The sequence below is a fragment of the Protopterus annectens genome, chromosome 4.part0, assembly GCF_019279795.1.
Source record: "Protopterus annectens isolate FY-2018-M chromosome 4.part0, PAN1.0, whole genome shotgun sequence".
NCBI lineage: Eukaryota > Metazoa > Chordata > Ceratodontiformes > Protopteridae > Protopterus > Protopterus annectens.
In genome coordinates, this window is record NC_056733.1 from 619,501,376 (window position 1) to 619,520,707 (window position 19,332).

The 19,332-nt window shown below is 41.9% G+C and overlaps 1 protein-coding gene across 1 annotated transcript in view; it reads left to right on the top strand.

Moving 5' to 3' along the window:
* The window catches only part of SBNO1 (strawberry notch homolog 1), a gene marked incomplete in the record, with an annotated part of 3,303,179 nt that overhangs the window by 1,012,866 nt on the left and 2,270,981 nt on the right, over positions 1-19,332 (top strand). The window contains 1 exon segment of the mRNA XM_044068578.1: positions 1,799-1,934. Coding sequence (XP_043924513.1) covers positions 1,799-1,934 — 136 coding nt within the window.

Below are 19,332 nucleotides of genomic sequence, written 5' to 3' on the forward strand. Positions count from 1 at the left end.
TTCACAGTTCCACAGACTGCTTCTTCAGATGATACTATTAGTCAAAAACCTTCATCCCTTAAATACAGTGTTCAACATTCAAGTGAACTACATTTCTGATTGCTTATTGCACGTTTAAAGGAGCACCATCATTGCTGCTTCAGAAAGTTAATACTAAATACATATACTAAAACTGGTTACATTCAAGGTTGTATAATAAAATATTTAGTTATAACCAGATTACCTATTTAGTATATATATTTATACAATGTGTGAATTGCATGTAAACAAACGTATAATAAAAATATATATAAAAAATGTACATTACCCTACTTACCCCACCAGTATACACTCATTTTTTACATCCTATTAAAACTGTTATTTAGGCAGAGGTCTAGCTTTCAATATGGGTTTGATCTGGACTTTGTTATTCAAACCACTGCCGCTGTCAGCTCTTAGTTTAATAATCCAGCGGGTTTCATTTGTCCTATTTTTAACATCTCCACGCCTCCCATCCAGTCTAGTTTTTTTCCATAACTAGGAAGTGAAATTGTGTCCCCTTTGAGTAACATGCTTAGCTAAGGCATTAGTGGTGGTTGTAGTACTGATATGATATATATATATATATATATATATATATATATATGTTTTTATCCTGTCACGTAGTCTCCTGTCAGTTTTGTCCACATAGAATGAGCCACTGCTTATGCAGTGGGCTAAACAGACCACATTTGTTGTCACAAGTGGCTGCACCATTAAATGTGAATGTCCTATCAAAATCTGGATGATAGAGCTGTCCTGTTGAATTTATATATTCACAAATGTTGCACCTATTACAGATATTAGTACCCATTCCAGACTCAGTATTTTGCTGAGTATTCCTGCCCATTGAATAACATAACGTTTTTTTCAGGGATTTCAGATTTTTATATGTAAAACTCTTGTTACCAACGATTCCTAGTATCCTTTCATCAGCTGCTAGAATTGGCCAAAACTTCTTGTGTATATTAGTGGCTGTTCTAGTGTTACTTGAGAAATAAACAGGTAATCTCACTATGTTGTGCTTTTTGAGGTTCCATCCCCTCAGTTACATCAGAGAAATAGGGATGTGCCCTCTCTGTTTTTTTCCTTTACCTCTTGAATAATATGCCTAACTCTGTGTGCTCTATCTCCTACATAAAAATCTATTCTCCAGTTCTACTGTTTGTCACAAAAACCTCTTCCTTTTTACATAACCTGGAAATTCTCATAGTTTGTCCCCTTACTATATTATCAAATACATGTAAGGGATGCATATTACTACCATGTTACAAGTTATTTCTGTGACATGTTTTCCTATGCACTTTGGTGCTAACATCCCCTGTTTGAGGCTTGGACACAGCCGTAGTATCATACTTACTATGCTTAACCAAGTGTTGTGTGTGTGGAAACAGATAACACATCCATGGAAGATGTAGCAGGAACTTTGTGACAGGTGTGCAGAGCAGTTGCCCAGGAGCAGAAAAGGTAGTGTTAAGCTATTTAAAATGTGTTCTCTAGTAACTGCCTTGTGTGTGTGTGTGTGTGTGTGGGGGGGGGGGGGGTACTATGATTGGCTTTTCACCTTGTGTGTGGGGTGCAAGGACTTTATCCATGCCTGGCCCAGTGCAGGAACTTGTGTCAAAAGGTCACTGTTACTGAATGATTTAAATCTGCAGAAAAAAAGTTTAAGGGATTTATTTGATGAAATGTATAACAATTGGTGTTTGCAAAATAAGGAATCATTCATCACATTTTGAACTAAATGCTTGAGAGCTTTTTCCTTAACAGTCGTTTTCAGATTGTATTTGATGAGTGTCATAAAGCTAAAAACTTGTATCCAGTTGGTTCTTCCAAGCCAACCAAAACTGGTTTAGCAGTACTGGATCTGCAGAACAAGTTATCAAAAGCTAGAGTTGTTTATGCTAGTGCCACCGGTAAGCTTCTTTTTTTTAATTAATGCATTTGTTGATTTTAGTGTACTTTTTACTATTAAACCTCTTAATGCTGAATAATAAGCCAAATGTACAGTACCAGAAGCAGTATGCTTATTGCACAGGAGCTGTTGAAACAAGCATCAAAACAAAGATCACACTGGCTTTGTGCTTCAGGTCTACTTAACCACTGTAAGTGAATTTTATTGTTCCTAGCTCTTTCAATTCTTGGACAATTGAGACCTGTACAACTCAAATGTAAGACTAATAAACTAGACTGAATGCACATATTTCTGAAACATGGCTTATTTAGATTCACACATCTGAGTAAATACCAGACATTTCGACAATCATACTTCATAAACGTGCTTGTTGGTTTGAAATTAGACCCTCATCCCAAGTGCTAGACTACTAAATAATTCTGTTCCGGTGGTTGCACAGATTAAGGGAAAATATTTTGTATCTTGCATTATACCATTTGTCCACTTTGGCTGTTGGGAATTTGTTGCAGTTCAGAGCTGAGAAATTTCTAGCGTTCCCAGGTAAGTGTAGACTGTTCTTTTTTCTGTCAGATGTTTCTCAGATTATCTTCACACCACCTCCTCTTTCTATACTATTTGTCAGAAAAGGTTTCGCTTTTTTGCTTTTGAGATTAGGTGACCTGTCCTGCTGACCACTTGATGGACTTTTTGGCAGAAGGGGTGTGGCAGGAACTTGACATAGCAGAGCGCATTGCATGGAAGCAAGACTAGATTCTTTGCCCACTTAAGGGCGGACCACATTGGAGCAAGTCCTCTCTGTTGTATACTCTATTATTATTATTATGGCAGCAGCTGCCAAGAAGGAACTGTCTTGAAGGTCCATCCTTCTAACTAGGAGCCTAGGTTGATGGAACATGAGGGGAAGAGAGCATATGCTTTAATGTTTGCCATCAGCGCATTGACTTATTTAACCCACATGACAAAGATTCCAAGCAGATGTAGCAGAGCAAGCATTAGGCTCTTTAAGGAAGCATGTCATTTCTGTCACTGTTGGCAAACTGATGCGACTTGAGTCTTTGGCAACTTTGCTTTTTTGTCTCCACGTGGCTTTTGCAAAGTGTGAATTAGAGTGGTTACAGTATCAGGCACTGAGATACCGCATCTACTTTTGTTTGCACAGTTTTTGTAGACAACCTTTAAGGAATCATTTGTCATTTTCCTCTTTGAATGGATCCTTACTGTTTGATCCCATGGTTAAGGAAAAAACCTCTGAAGAGTGAGCAAGAAGGCAAGGCACTGTCTACCTTAAGGGTTTATTTTGTGTCCTCTGAAGTTCTTCTCTAGGCACCAGGAGTCCAAAATGCTCTGGTTTAAAAATTACCAGTGCTTTTCTATTCAGCTTCTGTTCAGATTGAAGTAATCATGATAGATTACGGCCATTTAATGAACATCACACCCAAGATCACTGCAGAACCAGGGATTCAAGGGTCATTTCTCCAGAAGCAACCTCAGCATCCCTGAAGGCTTGCCTGTTTGCTCCTCTAATATTCATAGGCTGTCATTTCATTCTCAACAACTCCAAGAATGTTCTCTCTGCTCCCTTACAGATGTGCCACCTTACCAAAAAGGACAGTGGCCAATGAGGTTGCACGCCTGTTCCAAAAAAAAGAAGCAGTGAAAAAGTTTCAGCCAGACCAGTAAGGACCTGGAAGTCTATTTCAGATTCTTTATAGTTTTCAGAGCCATCTAAGGATCTCAGGCACACTGTAGCATAAATGTCCCCAAATCAGTATGTTAAATAAAAAAAAAAATGTCCTGGATGGTCACAGTGCAAGACATTCTTTTGTGTCTATAGGATGGCAACTTAATGTGGTCTGTAGGTCTTTAGGATGCTTGCCTCCACACAGAGCTCTCCAAGGACTCTGGAATTTATCTACACTTACAATTAATAACCAGCTACTAAGTTCAAAGTTTTGTCATTTCATCTCACTGCAGCCTTCCCGAGTGCTAACTATAAATGCATGGCGAGTATTGCAACCTATCAGTGATTGAGGGGAATTTGAATGTTCTCTTATCCAGATGCATCCCTACTATCAAGCCAGACACTTTTTCACTTGTATCCTTTCTTGGGCATTTAATTAAACATGGAGAAGTCTCTGTTAAGCCTTCACAAAATTTGTTTTTCTCAGAGTGCCTTTTGATGCAAGATCTTGCATTGTCAGACTTCAGAGAAAAGGTTTGTAACCTTGAATTTTAATCTGTATCCTTGACATTCCTTCATCACCAGCTTTTACTTTTAGAAGTCCTTTAGTTTCATGGCAGCTTCTATTCTACTCATACCATGTGTGAGGTTTTATGAGAATGCTACAGCGGACTCGGAGTGGTCTCATTCATTAGGTACTTAGAGCACTCCCTTCTGCCCTCCTTTGTTTGCAGATGACATTGTTGTGGATGCTCCCTGTAGTTTCAGCAGAGACCCATTCCCCTTCCCCTTTCTAAGGCTGTGGTGACCAATGTTTTGACACCTTCCTGGGTGGGGGGATTTTTTAAGGCATGGGATGCCAACAAGAGTCTATTTCACTCATAAATGTCTTGTAGATGAGGGCACTCCTAGTATTGCAGGACTTCCACCATGTGAGATTCCATTCACTCAGAAAACACGCTAGTAATTTTGTACATTAGCAGGGAAGAACCAGATCCCATTCCCTATGTTGAGAATCCTTGTTGGTGAGGTCTTCTCTGTGCTTTATAGTGGTGATGCACAATTTGGAATGAGCTGGTTCATTGGCAGATTGATAATGCTACTTGTTGAGTAGTTACTCAGTCTTTCAGTAGGACTTAAAATTTATTTCTGCTGGGGTTAGCATTGCTGCAGCCTGCGTCCCTGGCTAAGGCCAAATGCAAACTGTTTTGCCCTTTCCCAACACAGGGAGAGTCACTAAGGGATGCTATGGTCTCAGTCACAGCTCAGACTACTCTGTGGATTCCCCTGCTTCCACTAATGATGAAATTCCTTTAGAAATCTGATCTGTGCATGGTTTCACTAGTCTTCACGGCCTGCTTTTAGCCACAACAAATTTTCTCAGGGCCTTCAGCAGCTCTGGCTTCTAGATCTGCTGTTAGATCTCCTTTCTCACCTGTGCCTCATCTGGATGTTAAGTCTCGCAAATTCACAGCATGATTTCCCCAGTTTCAGCAATGGCCATAGATCTACATTATACTTCCAGAGTGGTCCAAGTTCTTCCAGTAGAAACTTGGTTACAAAAGCAAATATTGAATCCTCTCTTGGTTCCAATCTGCTCAGTATTTTTTCTTTTTTGATGCTAGCTCCAGTTATTCTGCTGTCAAAGATCATCTTATTGCCATTTCTAATATTCATCAAGGATTCCATTCTTCATCATTAGTAGTACAAAAGATATTTAAAGCCTTTATCCAAAGGTACCTGTCTACTTTGACCTCCTATCAAAGATTCTTCTCTGTTTGGGATTTCAGCCTGCTCCTAGAAGTAGTGATGTTCCTCTTGAGTCAGCTTCTGCTGGCTTGAAAGGTCTTCTATGGAAGACTGTTTTTGGTCGCCATCACTTGTGCCAACAGGGTTTGAGAGACGCTTACATGTTCCTCCAGGCCACCTTATTTTGTTTTTCACAGAGATTAAGTATTTACAACCAACCCCTTGGTCAGTCCACCAGGGCCTGATCTCAAAGTATAGGCAAAGAAAAAGGGATAGGGAATTTTAAGTGAAAGACCTGCTCTGGTAGTGTGTTTAGTTGAATCTAGAACAGAAGCAGCTGTTAAAGGGATAATTAGTAGGGCATTGATAACCGAGTCAAAGGTTAAAGATTGGGAAGCGAGATTGGAAAAAAAGTTTACAAGAAAATAATGGGAATACATATGTATGGCTTCCAAGTATGCAGCCAAGTCCAGTGTGTGTAGGATCTTTTCTTGGAATTGTTTACATGGGTGTTTTTATACGCCACGTAGACTTCAAAGAATTTTTCTTCAGGTAGGTAGCAAATGTTAGAGGTGTGATGGAGAAGAGAGGTAAGTGAGGACATATGTTTTGGGAGTCTAATGAATTGGCAGATTTTTAAAATTTCCTGCAGAGTATTCCTATCAGAAATGGCTGTAAGGAAATGTTTCTTTTGAGCTGGGATCAGGACCTGAATTATCTAGACATAATAAGGCTTTAAGTTTAATTCTGTTGGCTGCCAAAAAAGCAATTGCTAAAATAATAGAAATCACAGTCTATACTAGCTGTATTTGAGGTATTGAATATTATAAGAGGTAAAAAAACTGGAAGCGGGATCTTTAAAAAAAGAGACTGAGCAAATTGTATAGAAGTAAATGGAAATTGTGGGAACAATTCATGCATCATAATGTTCAGGAGGAGGAGTGAGGTTTAATGGAAGACAGGAATTCAGCAGTGTTTTGTAGTATGTGATGTATATTGAATTTAGATGGAAAAATGTTTAAATGGTTTGTTTTCTGTTAGTGTATTTGCCTCTGGCTTAAGTGAAATTTAGTAAAGATGTTTTAAAAATAAATTAAATAGAATATTTGCCTCAGATTTTTCCCCTCAGTCATACTACTCATCTTTCCACCTTCTTCCCAGAGTAATCGAACAAACGAGAGTACTCTACACACCTTGGATGTTCACAATTAATGATGCTTCTTGCACTGGGCTAAACCAGTTGATCAAATGTCTCTCCATCAGAATCCACCTATAGGTTGTCTCTGGATCCAGCCTTGACAATGAACCTGAAGTTCTTTGGTTCCAGGGTGTCTGACTCCTCTCCTACCTATCCCTGAACTCAACCCTACTGCTTCAGATCTTGTTTGCTGCCTGAAATGTTCAGTACTGCTTTTGAGGGCTTCAACTGCAGTTTCTTGAGTTTGTATCCTTTGTGGAAGATCTCTGTATTTTCTCCTTTACAGAAAATTTTGTCTGTCTAGTTTCTTAATTTGTATAGTTTGTCACACAGGCTTCCCAAGTAAATTGCTGCATAAGCTCCCAGTCTGGTTTTGAACCCTCCAATCCTCACCCTTAGATGGTTCATAGAAAGCATCCATGCGAACGGAAGTGCTTAGACTCTTCAGAATTCATCACTGAAGCGACAGACTTTGATAAAGTCGAAGGCTCCGTAAGATTCCCCTCTGAGATGCCACTTTTGGTGTGATCCTGGAATTGATGAAATGGAGAGCAGGATGGTCCACAGATGATCCTTCAGATGAGTCCATGTTTCTGGAAGCCTTCTCATCTGACTTAACTTCATCTTGGGTGGTACTGTCTGTTGATCCACTTGGTGGCTCAACGGGCATGGATGTACCCTGACATGGTGGAGCCTATACTCAAGCAACCAAATAAAATTCTTTCTGCTCCTACAGACAGGAAACATTTGAGCAAAGGTCCCCTGGTGGAATTGATGGTTGTAGCTGTGGCCAAGAAGGAATTGAAGACTTTGCGGAAAACTTCAGCATATCTTTCATAAATGCCCGCTGTTAGTTGTCTTGTTTCCCATTAAAGGCGAACAGGCAGGGTAGTTTTTTAATATGCATTGTGCAACAGAAACACATTAGGATGGGTAGCAGTAGTACAAAATGTAAACAAGCTGATCAACAAACTTCACAGACGTACATGCTTGCATCTCAACAGCTGACTACAAAATGGCAGTCAGGCTTGCACGTGCTCAGTATTTATACACTTGTGCAAGCCCGTAGAAAGCTTCTTAAAGGTATAGATACATATTGATGTACACCCCCTTTGACTGGTCTACTTTGGACAGTAAATAAGAGACGCTGACTAGGAGTCGACTGGATGGTAAGACACTTTGTCCAGTTGGCATCAGCTTCTCCATGCCCCAGACATCCTGCTTGTAAGAATCAGTGGGCTGGGAAGATGTGGTTTAGAAAATTAGACTCCTTATCAGGAAACAAGGCGGAGGAGGAAGTAACAATGGATGTCACTGTAGATAGAGGTATTCTGTATAACCAGGGCTTCCACGGACCATTCTTGGATTAGTCCTTTCAACTCCCCTGGTAGGTTGCCTGCTGCACTGTGGAGGCAGTGAAGGGCACTTATTTCTGCACCCACAAGCCTGGCAAATCATAACTACAGGTTCATGGGTGCTAAACAATTTCCAGAGGCTATTCTGTACCATTTTCCCTTCCCCCCTGTGAAATGGAAAACGTTCCTGATGTTCCACCCAGTCAGTGGGAGCTTGCAGCAGCAGAAGTTTCCAAGCTGCTAGAAAGTTATCCGGCTTGTCCTTGAAGACCAGCTAGAATCTGGAGTCTAGTCGAGGTTCTTAAGTACCCAGGAAAACAGGGGACTTCACACGCATTCTGGATCTGAACCATTTAACTCAAGCAGACAAGAATCTCAGATGGTCACACTTCAGTCTATGTTGTCTCTATTGAGGAAGGACGATTGGATGTGCTGCATAGATCTCAAGGACACATGCCATCATGTGAAGATAAAGAAATGTTCAAGGAGATTTCTCTATTTCCATCTGGGAGCCAATCATTGTCTGTTCAAAGCCCTGCTGTTCTGTCTCACCACAGCCTCCCTGGATGTTCTCTAAAATTATGACCGCAATGGCCCATTTGCGCCTACTAGGAATTTTGTTTTTCCCAGACCTTGATTGGCTCTCTTAGCATTACAACCAGCAATCTGTTATTGCATCAGTGGTGCCTTCTGGTCCAACTGATGCAGGGATCTAGGCATCATGGTCAGTCTGACCAAAATTCAGCTTGTGCCTTCTCTGAAAATATTTTATCGGATGCCAGCTAAATGCAACCTTACAAATCACCCGAGTTCCAGGCTTTGGGTTCTTTCAGTCTGCCTCACAGCATCTCAAGTACTTAATCACTCCTGCCTCCACCAGCAAGACTGGTCTTTTGGGTCTGTCCTCCATGATTCTCATGATCCCACTAGCCAGGTTCCACATGAGGGTTCTTCAGTAGACATTAACAGTGCAATGGTCCCAGAGATTTGATCAAGTTCATGCCATAGTAAGATTTACTCAAATTTTACATGCAACAAGCATCCTTGTGGATAACATTGTCTTCTGTGGTGCATGGATGTCGATTCCTTGCCCCCCCCCCCCCAAAGTGGCAGTAGTGATGATGGATGCCTCCTTTATGGAGGGGGGCATTTTGAACTGAAGACTCTCCAGGTCATATGCAGAGGTCAACATTTAAATCAGCATTTTGGAGGTGACAGCGGTTCTTCTAGTGTGACGGGCCTTTCAGGACTCTCTCTCCAGCAGTGTGATCCTGGTGCAGGAGAGTCTGGCAGTGTGTGCGGTCTTCCTAACTCATTCTAGTAGTACTGCATATCCTGGGATTGTCCAGTTTTCTGTTGGAGAAGTTGAGCAGATATTTCTTGATACTTGGAGTGGTCCCTCAGTCCAGCAGTGACATTCAGTCTTGATCTTCAGTTACTGGAGATAATCTTGCTGTGACCTTTGTGTCCAATTTAAACCACAAGTGCAGCAGTTAGTTTGCCCTGATCTGTCTGCAGGGGCAGTCACTGAGGGAGGCTCTAGTCCGCAAATTACCCCCAGGTCTCCTTTATGCCTTTTCCCTCCTTACTCTTAATGAGCAAGTTTATATAGACAGCAAGAATGCGCAGGGCTAAGATCACAATTGCCCCCTTTTGGCCTTGTCAGACATCAATGTTCTTCATGTTTCACTGTTGCAGTCATCACATTTGGGTAATCCTGCTGGCAGGTTGCCCTCAGTCGGCCTGAATTCCAAAGCCTTGGGTCCTGCGTCGGCTGCTGTCACCCCTTCCCTGACGTCAGGTCATCAGGGGTATAAAAGAAGTAGCCGGCACCATTTTCTTCAGTCTTTCTTGCTGTGCGGTGCCCGAAGCAGAAGCAATTTGCAAGTGCCGGTTGGCCGACTCCTGAGATTTTCGTGTTATAGTTTGAGATCCGAAGTCTTCAATAAAGCTAAGTACCCCATTGGGGAAACTTTTTTTTCTTGCTCCAGACCGATGTCAGAAAAAGTTAATTGTATTTCTTGTGGGAAGCAAATACCTCATAAGGATTTTCATTCTTACTGTATTCCTTGCCTAGGCCCAGATCACAACGTTTCTGGTTGTCTGTTTTGTGCTAGATTTAACCAATGTACTATTAAGTGTCTGTATGACTTTGCTTTAAGCTATTTTAATTTATTTAATTATCCAGAAATATCAGATAGCCATCAGACTACCGGAGTTCACAAAACATGCAAAGAAAAGGAAAGAAACAACCGAGGCCCAGAACCGACGAAGCTTCTCCGAAGCCAGTCAGCAGTTCACCGGTCCTCAGTGAGGTGCTTTCGCAGCCCCTGATGCCTGCTACTTTGAGTCGCAGGCCGCTACTGACTCCCATGTGGGAGTCTGCTATGCCGCCGGAAACTCAAGCTATTGGAGCCTCTGATATCCCTTCAGATGGGTCCGGAGCCGCTGAGCAGGCACCGGCTTCTAAGGGTGTATTCAGACCTAAACATTTCTACATCAGACCTACTTCAGCTTCAAAGGCAAAGACTAAAGCACCTTCCAAAGCAAAAAAAAAACAACTCAAGAGCCACGTGGTCAGTCCTCTATGCCCAAAAAAACAGATGCTCAAAATGGCAGAAGACTTTATTACCTTTATCAGGGGCTCCCATCTCCCTCCTGATAAGAGGCCTAGGCAAGAGTCTGGCTATGAATCTTCACATCAGGTTTCCATTTCTTCTGGTTCCTCTTCTTATCAGGAATATTCTTTCCCCACCTATGAGGATTCTGATGCTGAAGAATCTATACCTTCAGCTCCTCCTCCAGAGGACTATTCTTTTGGGGAAACCTTACATACCATGAGGGAGCATTTCCACTGGGAGAGCCAAGATTTTTCAGAATCTAAAGAGGCTCAAGGATTTCCTGTTACTACCTCAACACAAGCCACTAGCCATCCCTCCTGTGGTAGACATCGTAGATGTGTTTTCCGAGTCTAGTCTTACCCCTGACTCCTTACCTCCAGCTCCTGTTAAGCCTGACAGATATTACAGGGTTTCCTGACTCTCATAAATTCCTTTTTAAAAACTCTGCTGCAGACCCAGAAACTATTTCTCAGGGTCCCAAGGGAATTGATGCTTCTGCTGCAAAAAAACCTACCCCCTCTGACAGATTCTAGGGCACTGGATAGATGGGGAAAAAGGTTTAAACATCTGCTACCTTGGCTATAAGGGCTTTAAACTGTCATTCATATGCTCAAATATTAGCAACATGTCATGGCATTGCTTAAACAGAAAATGTTAATCTCAATGTGCAGAAAGCAAGGAAATGCAGGATTTATTGCATGCAGCTGAACAAGTTGGAAAGCATACTTTGCAATGTGGTTTTGATTCTTTAGAGGCCTCCTGCAGGGCTGCAGTCACAGATTCTGTAATTAGGAGGCATGCTTGGTTAAAGGAGCAAAATCTGCCTGATCATGTTAAAGCTAAATTATTAGATGCACCTTTACAGCATGATACTTTGTTTGGTGTTAAGGCAGAAGAGGTGTTGAAGAAAATTGAGGACAAAGCTAAATCTATGCAAATGGTCAAAGATTTTTTTACAAGTACAGCCACCTAGGTTTAGTAGACACTGGCCAACAAAGAATTGGTCCTTTCCTGTGTCCGAAAGACCTCAAAGGGGCAGATCCAGATGCCCTAGAGGCAGATCCCAGGTGCAAGGTTCATACCGCCCAAAGCAGTGGGGGCCTCTACCTCCAAAGTTGGAGAAGACAGTTCACAACCATACAATAAACAGTCCCAATGACTTCCCCCTGCGTGCACCAAGCACTTTTCTCCTGGCAGCACCATTAGGGGGAAAATTAGCACTTTTTTCTCAAAATTGGCACATTATAACCCAGGACAAGTGGGTCCTAAATATCGTGTCACAAGGCTACAAGTTCCATTTCCATACCCTGCCAAAGGCAAACGGCTGGCCAGATCTCCCAAAAAATCAATGGGCGGAGGCACAAAAACAAATCTCATCCCTCATGGACATTGGGGCCATTCAACAAGTACCAGAGCAGGAGCAGGGACAAGGATTTTACTCAAGGCTGTTCTTGGTACCCAGAAAGGACAAGGCCTGGAGGCCAATACTGGACCTATCTATTTTGAACACATTCCTGGATATACCAAAATTCAAGATGTTGAATTTGCAGCAGCTTCTGCCCATGATGGGCAAGAACGCTTGGCTTGTGACTTTAGACCTAAAAGAGGCATACCTGCATGTCCCAATCAAACAAATATGCAGAAGATACCTCAGATTCAAGGCTGGTTCAATGCATTACCAATTCTCTGCACTGCCCGCTTATCTACTGTGCCCAAGGTCTTTACAAAGTGCCTGGCACCAGTAATTGCATTCTGCAGACAGAGGAATGCAAATATATCCTTACCTGGACGACTGTCTAATTCAAGCAGAGAACAAGGGCTTTCATCTACAGCATCTGGCGTTTGTGAAAAGACTTCTAACATGCCTAGGGTACACAGTCAACGAAAATAAATCAAAACTAGTACCCTCTCAAGAGATATTCCTGGGTGCAAGCTTAAATACAGCTGCCCAGATGGCTTATCTCACGCCAGACAAACAAAGGCAACTGACTACCTATTTCAAAATGTTGGCAGCAAAGGCCCAGTTATCTGCAAGAAAAATTCCTCAGGCTTTGGGCTTCATGGCATCCTGCATCTTATTAATTCCGTATGCAATGCTGCATATGAGGAAACTTCAGTGGTACCTAAAAAGTGTTTGGATTCAATATTGCCACAGCTTGGAAACTGATTACTCTCATTCCCTGCTTGCAATAGGAGTTTCGATGGTGGGCAAAGGCTTGTCACCAAAACAAGGGACAGCCATTCACATTACCCCCAGCCAGGCAGACACCAACAACAGATGCATCAGATTGTCTGGGGGGCCCACATGGCAGGAAGATGTAATCAGGGCACATAGTCCTCAGACCAAATGCATCTACAGATCAATCATAAAGAGATGCTAGCAGTTCAATATGCCCTGACAGCCTTCAAGGACCTACTTCATCCAGGACAACTACTGATAGACAGACAACACCACCGTCATGTGGTATATAAACAAGAAGGGAGGAACACGTTCTTACCCCCTTTGCAAATTATCCATGACTTTATGGGACACAGCATTGACTTACCAAGTACATCTGCTGGCACAATATCTGCCAGGAAGGAAAAATACTCTGGCAGATGAACTAAGAAACCTCATGGATCCCCACGAGTGGCACCTGGATCCACAAGTCTTCAACATAACAAAGAAATGGGGATGCACGGACATTGATCGTTTTGCTTCCCCCAGCAACTACCAACTAAAAAGATTCTGCACAAGGATTTATCACAGACAAGCATGGAAAGTGGACGCCCTATCTTTCAGCTGGAAAAACCTATCAGTATATGCATTTCCCCCTCTGCCTCTCCTACTCAAGGTACTCCTAAAGGTCAGACAGGAGAAGCCAAAGATGATACTGATTGCCCCAGACTGTCCCCCGCCAGTACTGGTATCCAATATTAAGGAGCTTGTCTCAATGCCCAGCTTGGACCTTACCTCTAATATCTCATCTACTGTCCCAGCAAAACAGTCAGATCCTGCACAGCCAACTCAGAACTTTAAACCTGACTGCATGGCGAATAATGTAGTCATACAAAACACACCTCTCAGTAAAGCTGTGATGGATGTCATTTTCGAAGCCAGAAGGCCTAGTACTAGAAAATCTTATGCAGGAAAATGGAAGAGATTCTGTGCTTGGAACCAGGCACAAGGAACTGATACAACTGCCCCAGATATTCCTCAGATTTTGCAATACTTAACTGAGATGCTGGACAAAGGCCTATCTTTTTTCATCAATTAAAATTCATGCCTCTGCTATTTCGGCTCATTACAATACACAGCCACCAATCTTTTCTCATCCTTTATTAAAGCAGTACCTCAGAGGAGCCAAAAAACCTAAGGCCTCCAAGGAGATCACCAATGCCTGCATGGGACCTCAACTATGCCTTGGAAAAACTCACCCTGCCTCCTTTTAAGCCAGCTGCAACTACTGACATAAAGTTTTTATCTTGGAAAACAGCTCTGCTCCTAGCAATAACTTCTGCAAGACGGGTTTCAGAACTACAGGCACTTATGGCTGGTGGAACCTTTTAGCATGTTTTATCCAGACAAGGGTCTCTGAGGACAAACCCAACATTTATGCCTAAGGTGGTGTCCAGTGTGGTCTTTAACCAAATTATTCATCTGCCAACGTTTTATCCAAATCCACCGAACATGGGGGAGAGAATTCTGCATTCTTTGGACGTACACAGACAACTTAGATTCTACTTGGACAGAACAAAAAACAGAAAAACCCTGGAAGAACACCGCTGGATGCTTCAAGTAGTAAAAATAAGAACTTTTAATAAAAGCGGGTATCAGCTTTTATTAAAAATTCTTATTTTTACTACTTGAAGCATCCAGTGGTGTTCTTCCAGGGTTTTTCTGTTTTTTGCTTCGCTTGTGTGTGCCTTTGGAGGAACCATTTCAGCACCTAGCATTGATTATTGTACTTGGACAGAACCAAAGGTTTCAGGAAGACAAAGCAATTACTAGTGGCATATGTTGCAGCATCACAAGGAAAGGCTGTCTTAAAGCAGACTATTTCAAAGTGGATAGGGCACTGCATTCGTTTCTGCTATTTACACCATGGCAAGCCAGTGCCTAAGGGCATTAGGCCACATTCAACCAGAGCTGCAGCCACTTCAGCAGCCTTTCTCAGGGGAGTACCAACCAAAGACATATTAGAGGCTGCTACTTGGAGTTCATTGCACACCTTTACAAAGCACTACCATCTGCCACTCTACTCTAAACCCAGGGCAGGCTTTGCCACTGCAATTCTGCAGGGCCTCATAGCTGCTCCTAATGTTGTTTAGCTCCAGCCTCCCAACCATAGCTTTGGGACTCTACCCAAATGTAATGATTGCAACAGTGAAACACGAAGAACATAGTACAGTTGTGTACACTTAACATAAATATAGTTCGTGTATTCACTGTTGCAGTCCAGGTTACCCACCCGCCATCCCCCTTTTTTCTACTGTAACTTTTTTCCTTCTACAACCTATGTGGTGTATTTGCTTGTAGATGAAGGTAAAAGTTTATATTGGCATATGTATTTATATATATATATATATATATATATATATATATATATATATATAAATTATGGCTACCCTTTTAGGGGGCACCTGACATCTGGGGCAAGAAAAACTGAAGAAAATGGCATTGGCTACTATTATACCCCTGATGACCTGACGTCAGGGAAGGGGCGACAGCAGCTGACGCAGGACCCAAGACTTTGGAATTCAGGCCGACTGAGGGCAACCTGCCAGCAGGATTACCCAAATGTAATGACTGCAACAGTGAATACATTCTAACATCTACATTTATGGTAAGTGTACACAACTGTACTTTTCTCTTCTGTGATCTCTTCTAGTCCATTCTGCACAGAAACTGGATGCACCCTTACAAATCAACTCCTCTGGACCAGAAAGTTATAAAAGTAACCTCTGGGTTCCTCCCATTCGAACATTAGCCAGATATGTCTGTTAAATTAAATCCTGTCAGCATCCCAGAAATGTACCACCAAGAAAATGTACTGCAGCAAATGGAAGAGGTTTTCCATTTGGGCAGCATCTAAGGGTTTAGATCTCTTTTCAGCTCCTGTTCCCTCTATCTTAGAATTTGAGAGTACTAATCAACAGTGGGTCCAGTTACTCAGCTATCCAAGTTCAGTTAGTGGCCATCTCCAACTTTCATATAGGTCAGAAAAACTCATCCATAGCCACCTTGATGATTTCTAAGCCCTACCTGAAGGGATTTTCTTCTTTGACCTTCTGTCAGAGACTTTGCTTCTTCTTGGGACATTGCCATCATGCAACAAGTATTGACTCAGCCTCCATTTGAACTAACAGCATTACTGGATTTAAAGTTCTTGCAAGCGGATATCAGAGATTGTGAGCACTATCATGTAAACAACCATATTTGTTTTTTCATAAGGATAGTATATCACTTAGGAAGCACAAGTTCTATAGGGGCATCTGAAGCTAATCCGAATCTGCCAATAAATCTGCCAGCCCTTTTTGCATGATTTTCATATAAAGGTCAGTGTGCTACATATGCTGGACGTCCATCAGCAGCTTAAGTTTCATCTTAATAGGACTAAACATTGCAGAAAGTCAGATCACCTGTTTGTGGCATTCTGTAAGCCAAAATTGGACAAAGTGGCTAAAGTTACTTTGCCTGGATGGTCATCTGATTGTATTTCGTGAAGTAAAAAGGATCTCTGTACAATCTAAACTTAAAGCTCACTCCACAAGGGAAGTAAAAATTTGTTCAACGTTTACAAGTACATTACGTATTGATGATATTGTGCTGCAACTCCTTGGTCAACAGTTCATACATTTGTATTCCGTTATAAACTGGATGGGCAGTCTATATCTTGTTCATCTTTTGGTTCCACCATCCTCAGAATGTCCTTCCTTGATATCAACTGGGCCTATATGCTTGGGGATCTTTCCCATAGTTGAATTGGATAAAAATAGAGCACATTGGATACAAAAGTGTACTTATCTTAACATTAGATTTATTTAACATTTATTTACCGGGGAAAGTCTGACTTGGAATGAAGCCAATTTTCAGCAGAGGCCTGGGGAGAAACGCTGCAGACACATGTCTTTGTAATGTGGGAGGAAACGAGAGTACCTGGAGAAAACCCACACAAATGCAGGGAGAACATGCAGACTCCGCACAGAAGGCACTCCAACTGAGAATAGAACCAGAGAACCTCTTGCTGTGCTATCACTGCACCACTGTGCAGTAGATCTGTTTGATTTTAGTCCAGCTCAACATCCCTACTACCTGCCCCCTGCCAAATTGTCACAAGCAAGACTCCTGTGGCTGGTTGACTTTGGCATTTCCTGTCTATGAGCAGTCATCGCTGCCAGTGACTTTTTTAGCAGTGTCGTATCCCTTATCACACACTATAGAATTGGTCCTGAGGTACTGTTATTTCACCAGTGTATAGTTATAATGGTTTCTTTTTGACATTTTTTTCAGGGGACAAACTTGATCTGATGCAGTAGGGTGGAGTTCAAGTAATTACGATTAGGGAAGGAGTTGGAGCCTTGGAACCAAAGACCTTCAGATTCAGTGACAAGGTCATATCCAACAACTCTTAGTTGAACCAGGCAAAAATCAGACTACAGGAATCTGACATTATAGTAACTGCTTAACTATTGATCTGATATTAATCAGATCAATTGATAGTCAATTTCTTATTTAAGCCTCTCATATGAGTTCGGATCCAATCCATTGGATTGGTTAACTGTTGCTAAGCTCATGGTGACCAAAAAGCTCTTGGACACCTCCCGTTATCCACAGTCCACCTTTCTCTGTTACCTCAGAACTCGTTTGTTGCTTCGCAAAGACATGGTCTAAAACTTTTGCTCTTGGACAGTCCGGTTATATTTTCATTTTTTTTTCCTCAGAAAAATTCTTAAAGGACAACAATGACATTCTATTAAATGCTCAGCTTCTCTGTTTTTTTTTCCCCCATTTACTGTCCTTGCATTGAATAACCAGTGCAGCATTTAAAATATATTAAATCGACTGTCTCTTTCCACTAGAACAGTGCCTTACTGTACTGGTGGTTTTACTTTCAAAAAACTTTTACCCCGCCTTGCTGCAGTCTCCAATTCATTGATGTCATCAAGGCCACTGAATGCTGGTAGTTTTCTGGTCAATTCCCTTCCCAGACTGACATCAACATGACAGTCCTAAAAACCCACCCATGCTGTGATGTCACAACTCCCTGGTCCTGTCCCTACCCATACAGAAAGTAAAGGCTAGAACAAGGAAAAACTGTACACGAGTCAGGTCTCCTGCTGTGAGATGTCAATCACAGCAGGTAACAGTTCAAATTATCTTTGGCACTTTGATAGCTAGGGAAGTTAGGTGTGAATGGGGATGGGAAATTAGTCAAAGTAGTACAATTCAGGCTTCAAAAAAGACTGCAGTTTTGCCATGCTAAAAAAGAGGCAGTAGTAAAACAACACGTTGAAAGTCTTTTCTGTTGCATTTGCACTGTTTGTGCTTTAATCATTGAACAGCATGAAATGTTACTTAAAGCTGACTGAAAGACAGCAGTGAATGCATGTAAAATCAATGTAGTGACCAGAGGTTTAGGAAGAGAGGCCTTTTGTGATGTAACTTTTTTTTACAGACCAGCACTGCGTTGTGGGATACCTTGAGGCAGACTCAACAGAATTACTTCAAGATATCAGACCTCATGTTGTCAGACTCAGAAATTATGTATGAAAATATTTAACCTGTACATAGTCCGAGAGTTGTGTTAAAATGTATGAAACACCGAACTATGATGAAATAAACATGTTTTTTGAGTCTCTGGATACAGTTTTCCTATAAATGTTTCTTCTGTCTTTGGTAGTGCGATTGGTTTTCCTCCCCACCCTTTAATCGAAACTTTTCTTTTCCTAAAGTAACTTTTTATTAGTTTACTTTCCCCTTCTACCTTTGGCGGTAACTTCACTATCATTAGTAGCCTTTCCCTTCCTGCATTCCTTTCTCTACAAAAAAAAAAAAAAAGTTTTTCTCTTTGTAATTTCCTTTTCTCCTGGTTTCTGTCTGGGGGTACGCTATCCTGTATGTGTGCGCGCATGTGTGTATATGCGATGATGTTCGTGTTTCACTGTTTCAGTCATTACATTTGGGTGATCTGCCTGCAGGTAGCCCTCAGCCGGCCTGAATACCAGAGTCTTGGATTCCTGCGTCGGAAGCTGTCTCTTCTTCCATGACATCAGGTCGTCAGGGGTATAAAACATGCAGCCCGACGCCATTACATCAGTCTTTCTTGCCACGTGGTGCCCGAAGCAGAAGCAGTTCGCAAGTGCCGGTCGGCAGACTCCTGAAATTTTCATTTGAGTTTCAGAACCAAAGTCTTCAATAAAGCTAAGTACCTCGTTGGGGATCCTTTTTCTTGCTCTTAAACTGATGTCAGTAAAAGTTAACAATTGTCTTACTGTGGAAAGCAAGCACCTCAAAATTTTCATTCGGAATGCATTCCTTGCTTAGGCCCAGACCACGACCTCCCTCGCTGTTGGTTTTGTGCTTTATTCAACCCCTGAACTACTCATTTTTGCAGCAAATTATTTTGGTACTCTGTTTAACTATCCAGCAATGTAGTCGGTAAGCCGTCTGACTACCGATATTCCAAAGAAACATAGAGAGACAGACCGCATAGTTTCAATACTGCCGACTCTTCTGCTAAGCTAGTTGCCAGTTCGCCAGTACTCAGTGAGGTGCTTTCGCAGCCCCTGATACCCGCTACTTCAGATTCTCA